This window comes from Chiloscyllium punctatum, chromosome 5, assembly GCF_047496795.1.
Source record: "Chiloscyllium punctatum isolate Juve2018m chromosome 5, sChiPun1.3, whole genome shotgun sequence".
NCBI classification, from domain to species: domain Eukaryota; kingdom Metazoa; phylum Chordata; class Chondrichthyes; order Orectolobiformes; family Hemiscylliidae; genus Chiloscyllium; species Chiloscyllium punctatum.
Window position 1 is genome coordinate 5,214,054 of NC_092743.1, and position 14,716 is coordinate 5,228,769.

Consider the following 14,716-nt stretch of genomic DNA (forward strand, 5'->3'; position numbering starts at 1 on the left):
CAGACGTTTCGTCACCATACTAAGTAACATCATCAGTGAGTCTCCGGATGAAGCACTGGTGGTATGGCCTGCTTTTTATTTATGGTTTAGGTTTCCTTGGGTTGGTGACATCATTTCCTATGGTGACGCCATTTCCCTTTTTTTTCTCAGGGGTGGTAAATGGGATCCAAGTTAATGTGTTTGTTCATAGAGTTCCGGTTGGAATGCCATGCTTCTAGGAATTCTTGCACATGTCATGGTTTGGCTTGTCCTAGGATGGATGTGTTGTCCCATTCAAAGTGGTATCCTTCCTCATCTGCGTGTAAAGAGACTAGTGAGAGTGGGTCATGTCTTTTTGTCATGATAAGAACTAGACCGTGGGAAAAAAATTAGATAAACGTACATAAAATAACAAAACAGACAACACAGAACCATGGATAAAAAAACTTATCTGACCGACCCTTAACAGTCACTGAGAAAGCCATCTTAGTAAGAGGATTAAATTACAACTTCCAGAATGTGGACAAGAAAGATTTCTTAACAGCATTCAGAACAACACTGAAAGACAACAAACTCCAGAAGAAACCCAGCAAACCTTCAGACAAACAGTTGCACCAACATGAAGCAGGAAAAAGGAAGGAAACACAGTCAATACACAAGAAAGGAAAGCACTAGAAGGACTAAAAAAAACATTGTTATCCTACTTGCAGACAAAGGACGCTTGATTGTTATTTTAAATCAGTGACTGTTGAGAAAGTGAACACACTGCTTGCAGATACCAACACTTACCAACAAGTGGCGATACACCTGACTCCACAACTAGAGGATCAATCACAGCCCTACTCAAAATACTTAAGAAATCTGGAGAAATAAATAAGACCAACTTCCAAAAAATGAAACCAGACAGATCCAACACACCAGGCTTCTACAGCTTATCCAAAATTCACAAACTAGCAGCTCCTCTCAGACCATAATCTTGCTATCCTGGAACACAAATTTACAGATTAGCCAAGGAGTTACACCAAAGACTAAAATACTTAGTAGATGACTCACACCACTCCATCCACTCCACCCAAGAATTCCTGAAGACCATCAAAGACACCAAGATAGAACAGGATGAAATAATGGTCTCTGTTGACGTAACATCCCTGTTCACATCTATCAAAATCAACCTGGCCAAGGAAACACTGACTACATTATTAGAAGAACCAAAGACACATGCACCAAACACCACCAACTTCATCAGCAAGGACAGTATCGACAAGTGAGTGGACCTATGCCTGACCACCAACTTCCCCTTCAACAACAAAACCGACAGACAAACCAACAGAACATCCATGGGATCTTCAATATCAGGGTTCTTAGCAGAGGCAGTAATGCAGAATCTCGAACAAACAGCTCTGTGAACCATCCAACCCAAACTTTGGGTCCGCTACGTGGATGACACCTTTGTCATCACTAAATGAAACAAATTAGAAGAAACCTTCAAGACCAATCAATAATACCCTTACTGGCATAAAATTCAGTAAAGAGGAGGAAAACAACCACAAACTGCCATTCCTCAATGTCGCAGTAGAGCGAACAGCCAATGGGGAACTTCAAACCAGCGACGACTACAGGAAAGTAACACATATGGACCATATACTGAACTACAGAAGCAATCATCCCAACGTCCACAAATGAAGCTGCATTAGAACATTATTTCAATGAGCCACCACACACTGCAGTGCAGAGGAACTATGCAGAGCAGAGAAAAATCACCTATACAGTGTATTCAAAAAGAACGGGTGCCCAATGAACATAGTCTGCAGATTTCTCAGCAACAAACTCAAACAAGCAGACAAAACACACCCAGAAACCCAAACCACTCTCTCCTACATCGAAGACATCTCAGAAATGACTGCCAGACTACTCAGACCCCTTGGCATCATGGTAGCCCACAAACCCACGAACACACTAAAACAGCAGCTAATGAACTTGAAAGACCCTGTACAGACAACGAGCAAAACTAATGTCATTTACAAAATTCCGTGCAAGGACTGTAACAAACACTACATTGGACAAACAGGCAGAAAACTAGCCACCAGGATATGTGAACATCAACTAGCCACAAAAAGGCATGACCCCACTCTCACTAGTATCCTTACATACAGATGAGGAAGGACACCACATCGACTTGGACAACACATCCATCCTAGAACAAGCCAAACAGAGAGAAGCACGGGATTCCAACTGGAACTCTGTCAACAAACACATTGACTTGGATCCCATCTACCACCCCCTGAGAAAAAGAACAGGAAATGATGCCACCACAGGAAATGACATCACCAACCCAAGGAAATCTAAACACATAAATTAAAAAGTGGGCCATACTATAAGTGCTTCACTGATGATGTTACCTAGTGTGGTGACGAAATGTCTGAAACTGAACCTTCCAGCTCAGTGAGCAAACTTACATGCAGAACCTCAATCTGAGCTACAAATCTTCTCAAAACTATCTGAAATATAGGGTGAACATGCTGGTAATATTCAACAGGACTTCTAGCACCTGTGGTGAAAGAAACAGAGGGCTGAATTTTGGGAGTGCAGATGAGCAGAGAGATCTTGGTGTTCATGTGCACAGATCCCTGAAAGTTGCCACCCATATTGACAGGGTTGTTAAGGGATACAGTGTTTTGGCCTTTATTAATAGAGGGAATGAGTTCTGGAACCAGGCGGTTATGCTGCAGCTGTACAAAGCTCTGGTACAGCCACACTTGGAGTATTGTGTACAGTTCTGGTTACCGCATTATAAGGAGGATGTGGAAGCTTTGGAAAGGGTGCAGAGGAGATTTACTAGGATGTTGCCTGGTATGAAAGGAATGTCTTATGAGGAAAGGCTGAGGGCCTTGAGGCCGTTCTCGTTAGAGAGAAGAAGGTTGAGAAGTGACTTAATAGAGACATACAAGATAATCAGAGGGTTAGATAGGGTGGACAGGGAGAGCCTTTTTCCAAGTATGGGGACAGCAAACACGAGGGAACACAACTTTAAAGTGAGGTAAGATAGGTATCAGACAGATGTCAGAGGTAGTTTCTTTACTCAGAGAGTAGTAAGGGTATGGAATGCTTTGCCTGCATTGGTGGTAGATTCACCAAGTTTAAAGGCACTTAAGTTGTCATTGGACAGGCAAATGGACGTACATGGAATAGTGTAGGTGGGATGGGCTTCAGATTAGTATGACAAGGCAACGCATCATCGAGGGCCAAAGGGCCTGTACTGCGCTGTATTGTTCTATGTTTTATGAAATTTGCTTGTTCATTAGAGGCTGGCTGGGAGCACAAGACTAGTGTCAGAAATAACTCCCAGAATCTTTCTTCCAGCATGACAGTTGATGAGGTGGGAAACATAGCAACATATTTGCCACCAGCTACCTTGAATTCCTTAAGAAGAAGAACCACAGGTTCTCAATGCCTTGATGATTTTTTCACTTGGGCATTGATCATAGCAGTATCCAAGAGAATAGTTTTCAATTCCTAGATGATCTAAGGTCTTCCTCAAATGTTGGTAATAGTAATATATATGCGATTTACCCATGGTTAGTGAAATAATGTTCTCCTTGAATATTATTGGAGTTGCATTCATTCCATCACACACCTGGCTTGTGCCTTGTAGATTGTGGACAGACATCAGGAGGCAGGAGGTAAAACACCCATCTCAGAAGATGCAGCCTCTGACCTACTCTTGTCGCCGTGACATATACTGATCCGGATGAGTTTCTGGGGTGCGGTGGACTCATACCTGGCGGTGTTTCACTGGGATACATTTCCAATCTGACCAGCCGTATCTTACATTTCAAAAGAGTTTAATAATTAGTTTTGGATCTGATTTAAATAATAGCTTAATTGCCAACATTTAAACCTTTTCTACCTTTTCTTTAACTCATTCATGAGATGTGTGTAGTGCCAGTACTACCAGCATTTAATTGCACTTAAGAGATGCCTTGTTGAACTGCTGCAGTCCGTGTGGTGTTGGAAAACCCACAGTTCTGGTAAGAAGGGAGTTTCAGGATTTTTGACGAAAATAGTGAAGAGTTGGTGATACAGTCCCAATTCAGATCCATATCATATACATAGAATTAGATAAAATGGAACAGACCATTCAGTCCAACTGGTCTATGCCAGAGATATTGGTCCAGGCATGTCTTTTCCAGACTCTCTTTGTCATACCTGCGCAATATATCTTGCTATTTCCTTCATCATGTGTTTATCCAAACTCCCCTAAAAGGCATCAATGCATTCAGTTTAACTATTCTATATGGTTGTCAGTTTCACATTCACTTTCCTGAAGGCTGTCTTTGATTTATTAATGACTATCTTATGTTGCTAGCTCCTAGTTCTGGTATGCCATTCAATAGGATCATGGGTGATCCGAAATTCTTCAAGTCCATTTTCCTGTCCTTTCCCATAACCCTTGATTCCCTGACTGATCCAAAATACACAGGGACTCTGTACCTACAGCTCTCTGGGGCAAGGACTTCCAAAGACTCCCAACCCCTCTGAGAGAAGAAATTTCTCCTAATCCCATGTTTGTTGTGAGACTATGCCCTCTGGTTCGAGACTTTCCCATGAGGGAGAATATCCTATCAGCGTTAATTCTGGAAAAGCCCTTAAGAATCCTATACATTTCAATGAGATCACTCTCATTCTTCTAAATTCCAATGTGTAGAGTGCCAACATGTTTAGTCATTACTTATCAGACAATCTATCCATACCGGAAATTATATTATATATGTAAACATGTGCCTGTTAAACACAAGAATGTTTTTAATTGTTGATTTAGTTTTGATATTGCAATTTAGATTCATATTTTTCTTTAGCATATGCAAATGAAGAAATGGAAGTTACTCACTGGGAATAAACAGAGCATTCCAGTTGTTTATAACCAACGGAGTAATACCGTCGTTGCTGATGTACAAGAACTACCTGATGTTATTCGTGATTTATACTGGCTAGCCCCAGAGTCCTATCTGGGAGACAAGGTAAATGAAGAATAAGACTGTGAAATCAAATCAAACCATAAGATGTTGCAGGCTGTGGGGCTAATCAAATGGGTGCCATGTTATTCTCTGCTTCAACTGCTGAATCTAGCCTCACTGTCCAACTCTATATCCTTTAACAATCTGCTTGATCAAGCAACCCGTATGCAGTACTTTGTGAAATAGTTGCATCTACTAACTAAAATCTTTTCTTTCTAACCTCCATTTAAGCATTTCTTATGTAGGTTGTGAGTGTCAGTGGCGAGGTCAGCATTTGTTACCCATGCCTAAGTGCATTTTAGAAGGGCTATTTGTGATTATTTTCAATTTGTACCCATTCCTTAGCATCAGGTTGACCAATACAAGGAATATCATTGGAACGATTCAGAAATTTTACTAAACTTGAATACCTCTCCTGAGTTACTCTCTTACCTCCACAGCTTTATGGTTAAAAGCGCACAATTTTCATTGCTTCAACACAGCTTCAAAAGTAACTTCTTATCAATTTTCTATCAGGTCTCTTCATATGGTGGCCTCCTGACATACCAATTAAAGTCCTTTGGCTTACCAAGTGAAGGGATGACTTTACTTGAGAAAAGGTCTGACGTTGAATTGAGAGTGAGTACTGAACTTTGCATATAACTAAATACAGGGTTGATGAATTTAGTCAGTGGCATTGAGATACGACATGGTCACAGAGGGAACATTTATGTGCAGGTTTCTAATTGCATTCAGTTCTGGCCCTGCAACCACACGGGATCAATGTCGATTTCACCAGTTTCCCCTCCCCCCACCTTATCCCAATCCCAACCTCCCAACTCGGCACCGCCGTCTTGAACTGTCCTATCTGTCCATCTTCCTTCCCACCTGTTCCACTGTCCTCTCCAACCTATCACTTTCACCCCCAACTTTTGCATTCCCTGATACCTACCCCCCAGCCCCCTCCATTTATCCGTCAGGCCCCTTGGCCCAAAAGCCTCATTCCTGATGAAGGGCCTATGCCTGAAACGTCGAGTCACCTGCTCCTTGAATGCTGCCTGACCAGCTGTGCTTTTCCAGCACCACACTCTTCGACTCTGATCTTCAGCATCTGCAGTCCTCACCTCCTTCAGTTCTGTGTACCTCAGGAAGGATATATTAATGGATAGAAAAATTATAACATTTCCAAGCCAGAATGGTGAGTGGCTTGGAGGGAAATTTGCAGGTAATAGTATTCCCATGTATCTGTTGACCTAGCCTTGTGGGCTTGGAAGGTGCTGTTTAAGGTTAAATGACAAGGACAGATTGTATTGGCAAGGCTCGTATTTCTTAAGAAGATATAAGCGATGATTTACTTGAGGTAATTAAATGATTAAGGAATTTGAAAGGATATGTGGAGAGAAGCATTTCTTTTGTCGACTGGAAGTCAGGAACAAAAGAGAAATTACCTTAAAAATTGATCCAGCTCTTCAAGGTGGTACCACACAAATGTGAATTAAAATCTAGAAGTCTCACTCGCAGGAAACTGTTGAGGCTGGTATCGTCAATTAAAATACAGAAAATTTTCATTGAACTTTTGTTGGGTAAGGGTTATGCAATCAAGGTGGGTAGTTGGAATTCAGAGACAGAACAATCAGGATTTAATAGAATGTGGAACAGGCTCAAGGGTCAGAATGATGTTGCTCTGTTTCTGTGATCCAAAGTGAAATCACAACATTGGAAATTAAATCAGTAGGAGAAATGTCATATGCATGTACTCTGTTCTAGCAAATTTATTTTGCTGACAAAATTACTTCACCACTTTTATATTGAAATGAATCTACACTGTGCCACACAACAATGATCAGCAAATTTCCAAGGGCTCGCAAGTTCCATTTTGAATTATAGCTGGAGTCCAAAAAGTCACTTAACTAATTTAGGATTCATTTGTTAGCTGGCCATTGTCCACATTAGCAAAGCTAGCAGTTACAGCTTTTCTGCCTACATGCAACTTGATGTATCCATGGAACTCAGAATGGCAGGTGTGTTTTTTAGAAGTATCCAGTGGAGCCTGGTTAGGTTAGTGAAACTGTTGTTGGGCAGAGTGAGATCTATCCCCTTATCTACCATAAGACCATAAGAAATAAGAACATGATAAGATGAATAGATAGTGTCAAGCTTCTTGAGTGTTATTGGGGCTGCACTCATTCAGGCAAGTGAGGGGTCGAGCATACTCTGTCATTCAGTAGGATCATGACTGATCTGATACTCTTCACATCAATTTTTCTGTCCTTTCTCCATAACCCTTGATTCCCCGACTGATCAAGAATCTATTGATCTCGGGCTTAAATATACACAAGGACTCTATTCCCACAGCTCTCTGTGACAAGGCATTCCAAAGATGCACAAGAGAATTTCTCCTCATCTTGGTTTTAAATGGGTGCCCCCTATTTCTGAGACTAAAGAAACTACTTCTGAGATTACTATCCTGTCAATTTCCCCATTCGACATCCAAGTAAAATCTGTCCTTGAATGTTAACAATTTTAATTTTAAAACATTACACGATAAATATTCAAACAGTATAATAAATTTTACATATGGATATTAGAAGATAAATATTGATTTTTGAACTTTAGGGTGAACAAATGACTATTGTATATTTTGATCCACGGAATCCACTTCCAGATCGAGTTTATCATGGACAAGTCCAGCTTTTAGAGGTAAATGAAACATTATTGATGATATTTTAATCATTTGTTATATTTAGTAAAATTAGGTTGAATTTTATTACTCAAAAACAGACCATTTAGCCCAACATTCTAATCTATTGATAATGTTTCAAGCAAGGGTCTTTTCAACCCTGCTTTATTCAACACAATTTTATATCTGTCTATTCCTTTTTCCCTTATAAGTTTATCTAACTTCCTCTAAAATGCATCTTTTCTAATCACCTCAGCTACTCCTTGTGGCAATGATCATTGCAGGAGTTCCTCAAGTTAATGTCCTGAACTCAACCAGCTTCAGTTACACTGTCAATGACCTTTCTTCATTGTATGGTCAGAAGTGGGGATGTTTGCTAATGACTACACTGAAGTTCAGTCCCACTTGTAATTCCTTCGGTACCAAAATAGTCTATTCCCACTTTCAACCGGACCAGAACAGCATTCAGTCTAGGTTAATAAGTGACAAGTAACATTTGCATCAGACAATGACTATTTCCAAAAAGACAGAAACTGATCATTCCTTTTTTAATGACATTGCCAGGACTGAATCTCTCCTAATCAACATCTTGGAAGTCATGATTTGGAGATGCCGGTGTTGGACTGGGGTGTACAAAGTTAAAAATCACACAACACCAGGTTATAGTCCAACAGGTTTAATTGCTAGTGTGCTTCCGATTAAATCTGTTGGACTATAACCTGGTGTTGTGTGAGTTTTAACTTTGAACATCTTGGAAGTTACATTGACAAGAATTGTATAAGCCATTTAAATACTGTGCCAAAAGAGACTCAGAATTCTGCACTGAATAGCTCCATCTCCTGACTTCCAGAACCTGTGCACCATATACAAGGCACAAGTATGATGGAATGCTCCCTACTTGTCTGGATGAGTGCAGCTCCAACAACTCAAGGAGCTTGACACTATCCATGATAAATCATCCTGCTTGCTTTCCCTCTGCCCATCCACCAGCCTTTCATGTTCATTGCTTCCAATATAGCTGCACAGTAGCAGCAGTGTGTAACATCTACGAGATGCACTGCAGAAACATTCCAATTCTCCTTTGACAGCACCTGATAATCATTTTAAATACTTGAAAATGCAATTACAGACCATGTTCTTGGGCCTTCTGTTTTCTAACAAAAATGAGTCCCCAGTCTGTTCAGATTTCCTGATGTTTATAACCTTTCAGTTCTGTTATCATCCTTATAAAATATTCCTCTTATGATACCAAGTGAAGTGTTAGAAAAATGCTGAAATGTCCAATTAAAATGGAGTAATAGTTATCTGTTCTATTGACAGGATAACTTTCGACATGCTATCATTAACAGTCCAGTAACTAGGGAAGATTTCATGCTTTTGTTGAGCAATTTGGAGGAACTACACATTAGAGCACTTTATTACTCACAAACACAACGCCTTTCCCTCGGTCAAGTTCAACTTGAGGAAGCCTCTGTTTCCGGAACTGGAAATCCTGCTACTAATGTGGAAGTGTGCTCATGTCCTCCTAACTACTTGGGAGATTCCTGCCAGGTAGGACCTGTTATTCGCTGAAATACATATTTTTCTCTGTGATGTGTAACACATCAGTTTTGAATATTTTAACTTTTGCTTTTGAAGATGTTTTGGTAACTGGATATTTTGTTGTGTGTCTAGAGCATGAACTGTTGCTCAAAAATCCTGGTTTTCTTTATTTTTAACATTGTGAAACAGGCATTCATCAGACTAGGAACTGTTAATCTAATAACTTTCCAAGGGGTTGATTCTGTTGGGTTAGAACTTACTCACAAGCTTGTCATGCAGCTTTCTTAAAATGTGTACCAATCCTCACTTCTGTATGACTTTACAGCACATGTGTGTGGATGTGTAAAAGAATATGTTTGCCAATTCTTAAAGTGTGTATATTGCCTCAAATGACTTTCGACAGATTTTTGGTTTAATAACTTGATTGTATATCTGGTGATCCATTCTGCTCAGTAATGTAGTGACTGTATGGGTTTAATAAATGCTACATTGATATGCTTGACATTTGTAGTATCTTTTGTTTTCCCCTTTGTGATGGCTTTGTACATATTTATTTCTCAAGGTTTTTATATTTCTTGCTGATTAAGTTCTGCAGTTAATATTCTCAGTTATTTTTCTGGGATTATATTTATTTGGCATCTAATATCACCAAATAATAAGAAAAAAGTCCAGAATGTTAGCTTGCTCATGGGTTGGAGAATTGAATTAATTTGAGCAAGGTAAAGATTTGTTTACAGCTGCTGTTTTTTCAGTAAGTCAATACTTTTATATCATCACTGAAGAAGTACATACTCTTTGATTTAATTATATGTAACTTTCAGTGTTTTACATGTTGTAGATCCATTCAGGGAAACTGTGAATTGCATCCTTATTATATTAATACATGACTTTGATTTATCTTTTTCTGATTTGTGCTTACTATCACCTCTGTAGTATTATCTGTCTCAGCTCCTCTTCCACTCTTCACAAATTTAAGAAAGAAACATAGAAAATTGGAGCAGGAATAGGCCATTTAGCCCTTTGAACATCCAAAACTGGGCTGCCCACATTAAAACATAGAACATTACAGCGCAGTACAGACCCTTCGGCCCTCGATGTTGCGCCGACCTGTCATACCAATTTGAAGCCCATCTAACCTATACTATTCCATGTACGTCCATATGCTTGACAAATGACGACTTAAATGTACTTAAAGTTGGCGAATCTACTACCATAAGACCATAAGACATAGGAGTGGAAGTAAGGCCATTCAGCCCATCGAGTCCACTCCGCCATTCAATCGTGGCCGATGGGCATTTCAACTCCACTTACCCACATTCTCCCCGTAGCCCTTAATTCCTCAAGACAACAAGAATCTATCAATCTCTGCCTTGAAGACATTTAGCGTCCCGGCCTCCACTGCACTCTGGGGCAATGAATTCCACAGGTCCACCACTCTCTGGCTGAAGAAATGTCTCTGCATTTCTGTTCTGAATTTACCTCCTCTAATTCTAAGGCTGTGTCCACGGGTCCTAGTCTCCTCACCTAATGGAAACAATTTCCTAGCGTCCACCCTTTCCAAGCCATGTATTATCTTGTACGTCTCTATTAAGTCTCCCCTTAATCTTCTAAACTCCAATGAATACAATCCCAGGATCCTCAGCCGTTCCTCATATGTTAGACCAACCATTCCAGGGATCATCCGTGTGAATCTCCGCTGGACACGTTCCAGTGCCAGTATGTCTTTCCTGAGGTTTGGGGACCAAAACTGGACACAGTGCTCCAAGTGGGGCCTAACCAGAGCTTTATAAAGTCTCAGTAGCACAACGGTGCTTTTATATTCCAACCCTCTTGAGATAAGTGGCAACATCGCATTCGCTTTCTTAATCACAGACTCAACCTGCATGTTGACCTTTAGAGAATCCTCGACCTGCACTCCCTCCCTTTGCACTTTGGCTTTACGAATTTTCTCACCGTTTAGAAAGTAGTCTGTGCTTTTATTCTTTTTGCCAAAGTGCAAGACCTCGCATTTGTTCACGTTGAATTCCATCAGCCATTTCCTGGACCACTCTCCCATTGCAGGCAAAGCATTCCATACCCTTACTACTCTCTGAGTAAAGAAACTACCTCTGACATCTGTCCTATATCTATCACCCCTCAATTTAAAGCTATGCCCCCTCGTGCTCACCATCACCATCTGAGGAAAAAGGCTCTCCCTGTCCACCCTAACTAACCCGCTGATTATCTTATATGTCTCTATTAAGTCACCTCTCAACCTTCTTTTCTCTAACGAAAATAGCCTCAAGTCCCTCAGTCTTTCCTCTTAAGACCTTCCCTCCATACCAGGCAACATTCTAGTGAATCTCCTCTGCACCCTTTCCAAAGCTTCCACATCTTCCTTATAATGCGGTGACCAGAACTGTACACAATACTCCAAGTGCTAGAGTTTTGTACAGCTGTAGCATAACCTCATTGTTCTAGAACTCGAACCCTCTATTAATAAAAGCTAAAACACTGTATGCCTTCTTAACAACCCTGTCAACCTGGGTGGCAACTTTCAAGGATCTGTGTACCTGGACACCGAGATCTCTCTGCTCATCTACACTACCAAGAATCTTACCATTAGCCCAGTACTTTGCATTCCGGTTACTCTGACCAAAGTGAATCACCTCACACTTGTCCGCATTAAACTCCATTTGCCACCTCTCAGCCCAGCTCTGTAGCTTACCTATGTCTCTCTGTAACTTACAACATCCTTCATCACTATCCACAACTCCACTGACCTTAGTGTCATCTCCACTGACCTTAGTGTCATATGCAAATTTACTAACCCACCCTTCTATGCCCTCATCCAGGTCATTTATAAAAATGACGAACAGCAGTGGACCCAACACTGACCCTTGCGGTACACCACTGGTAACTGGACTCCAGGATGAACATTTCCGATCAACCACCATCCTCTGTCTTCTTTCAGCAAGCCAATTACTGATCCAAACTGCTTTATCTCCCACAATCTCATTCTTCTGCATTTTGTATAATAGCCTACTGTGGGGAACCTTATCAAACGCCTTGCTGAAATCCATATACACCACATCAACCGGTTTACTCTCAACTATCTGTTTGGTCACCTTCTCAAAGAACTCAATAAGGTTTGTGAGGCATGACCTACCCTTCACAAAACCATGTTGACTATCCCTAATCAAATTATTCTTTTCTAGATGATTAGAAATCCTATCTCTTATAACCTTTTCCAACACTTTACCAACAACTGAAGTAAGGCTCATTGGTCTATAATTACCTGGATTGTCTCTACTCCCCTTCTTGAACAGGGGAACCGCATTTGCTATCCTCCAGCCTTCTATTTCACATTACATCCTATTCAACCATTACTCTTGTGCCCACTGACTGGCACGGCCACTTGATTTGGCAGTGCATCAGTTTTAAAATTCTCATCTTTGGAAACAAAATGTCTTGAACCTTCCATAACCTACTGCAGTCCTACAACCCCCAAGATCTTTGTGTTCCTCCAACTCTGGAAATAGTTCCAGGGACTCCTGGAACTCTAAACATTGGACAAAGAAATCATCTGCTGATTACTACATACCAAATCCCTCAGCTGATGAGTCAGTACTCCTCTATCTTTGTCAGCACTTGGAGGAAGCAATGAGGGTGGCAAAGGCATGAAATGTATTCTGGACAGGGTCTTCAAGGTTATCCACCAAGAGAGATTTTGCAGCACCCCGACTGACAAAGGACATGGTTGCAGTCTGGGCCTGCAGCAGATGATGAGACAACCAATAAAAAGGAAAAACATACTTGACCTCCTCACCAATCTACTTGCCCCAGATGCATCTGACCATGATAGTATCAGTATGCAGTTCAGAAAAGATTCACTCGGATGTTCCTTGGTATGGAAGGATTGTCTTACAAACAGAAGCTAAATAGGCTGTACCCTACTCACTGAAGTGTAGAAGACTGAGAGGTGATCTAATTGCTGAGAGGATGTTTCCCCTCATGGGAAAGTCTAGGACCAGAAGGCATAGTCCTTGTAAGTCTTTGGAACTTCTTGACTCAAAGAGCTGTGGGGGCAGAGCTTTTGTGTAGGCTGAAGTAGATAGAGTCTTGATTAGTTGGGGAATCAAGGGTTATGGGGAAAGGGCATGAAAGTGGACGTGAGAAATGTCGGATCAACCATGATCCTGTTGGAAGATGTTATAGGCTTGAGGAAAACATGCCTACTGCTTTTCCTATTTCTTATGCTCTGATAGAGTGCACTGTGCAGGTCATTGGTCATCAATGTGTTGTTCTCTTTCCATTCAGGCTACCCTTCATCGAGTTTTGTGGCACTGTGCTAAATGGGATAGATTTTGAACAGATATAATACAAAACTGGGCATCCAGGAGGTGTTGGGCTATCGACACCAAAATTGTCAATCAACCACAATGTGTGATGTTGTGGCTTGGCATTTCCCCCACTCAAATATAATCATCAAGCCAAGGGACCAACCCTAATTCAATGAAGACTGGCAGGACTTGCCATGAGAAGCACCAGGCATACCTAAACATGTGATATCAACTTTGTGAAGCTACACTATAGGAATACTTGAATGCCAAGCAGTGTAAACATCATGTAAATAGCATTGAAACTTGTAAGAAAAAGAGTAGACTTGACTGGGTGGATGTGGAAAGATATTTTGAGAAAATAGAAGTACTGGAATAGGACATAGTTCTGAAGAAGGGTCACTGGACCCAAAACATTAACTCTGCTTTCTCTCCTCAGATGCTGCCAGAGCTGCTGAATTTTTCCTGCAATTTTCTGTTTTTTGTTTCAGGAGCAGGGGTGTCTTGCTGCAATTGTACAGGGCTTTAGTGAGACCGCACCTGGAATATTGTGTGCAGTTTTGGTCTCTAATGTAAGGAACGGTATTCTGGCTATGCAGGGAGCACAACAAAGATTTACCAGACTGATTCTTGGGATGGCAGGACTGATGTATGAACAGAGACTGGACTGGTCAGGCCTATGTTCACTAGAGTTTGGAAGAATGCAGAGGTATCTCATAGAAACTTATGAAGTATAATGTTGAGAGTTTGGACCATAGATCGAAATGACTCTTCATGATGTGTTTTAATTTTCAGCCATTAGGCATGATCCTCTGAGTAGCATTCTAGCTTCCATTTCTGAATGTTGTAGATTCATGTCATTTTTGAGAGAATTGAACATAATTTCTAGATATTCTCTAATCAACCCATCCAGAATTTTTATGGCACACCTCTGGAGCAGATGGGACTTGAACCCAGGCCTCCTGGCTTAGGGTAAGAGCACATTCACTGTGCCTCAAAAGCCAATTCTAGACTGAGAATTTGGTGCAATACTATGTTAGGAGCCAAAAAAGAGAAAATGCTGGAAAATCTCAGCGAGTCTGGCAGCATCTGTAAGGAGAGAAAAGAGCTGACGTTTCGAGTCTAACTGATCCCTTTATCAAAGCTAAAAAAAGGAGAAATGGGGAGGTATTTATACTAAACTGAGAGAAGGTGAGTCATGG

The 14,716-nt window shown here is 40.9% G+C and overlaps 1 protein-coding gene across 2 annotated transcripts in view; it reads left to right on the forward strand.

The window, feature by feature from the left end:
* The window catches only part of LOC140476847 (laminin subunit alpha-3-like), a 364,783-nt gene that overhangs the window by 231,228 nt on the left and 118,839 nt on the right, over window positions 1-14,716 (forward strand). For both annotated transcript variants that reach the window (XM_072569677.1, XM_072569678.1), the window contains exons 38-41: window positions 4,836-4,997; window positions 5,511-5,612; window positions 7,590-7,673; window positions 8,974-9,204. In XM_072569677.1, the coding sequence (XP_072425778.1) occupies window positions 4,836-4,997; window positions 5,511-5,612; window positions 7,590-7,673; window positions 8,974-9,204 (579 nt within the window). The remainder of the gene's footprint in view (window positions 1-4,835; window positions 4,998-5,510; window positions 5,613-7,589; window positions 7,674-8,973; window positions 9,205-14,716) is intronic.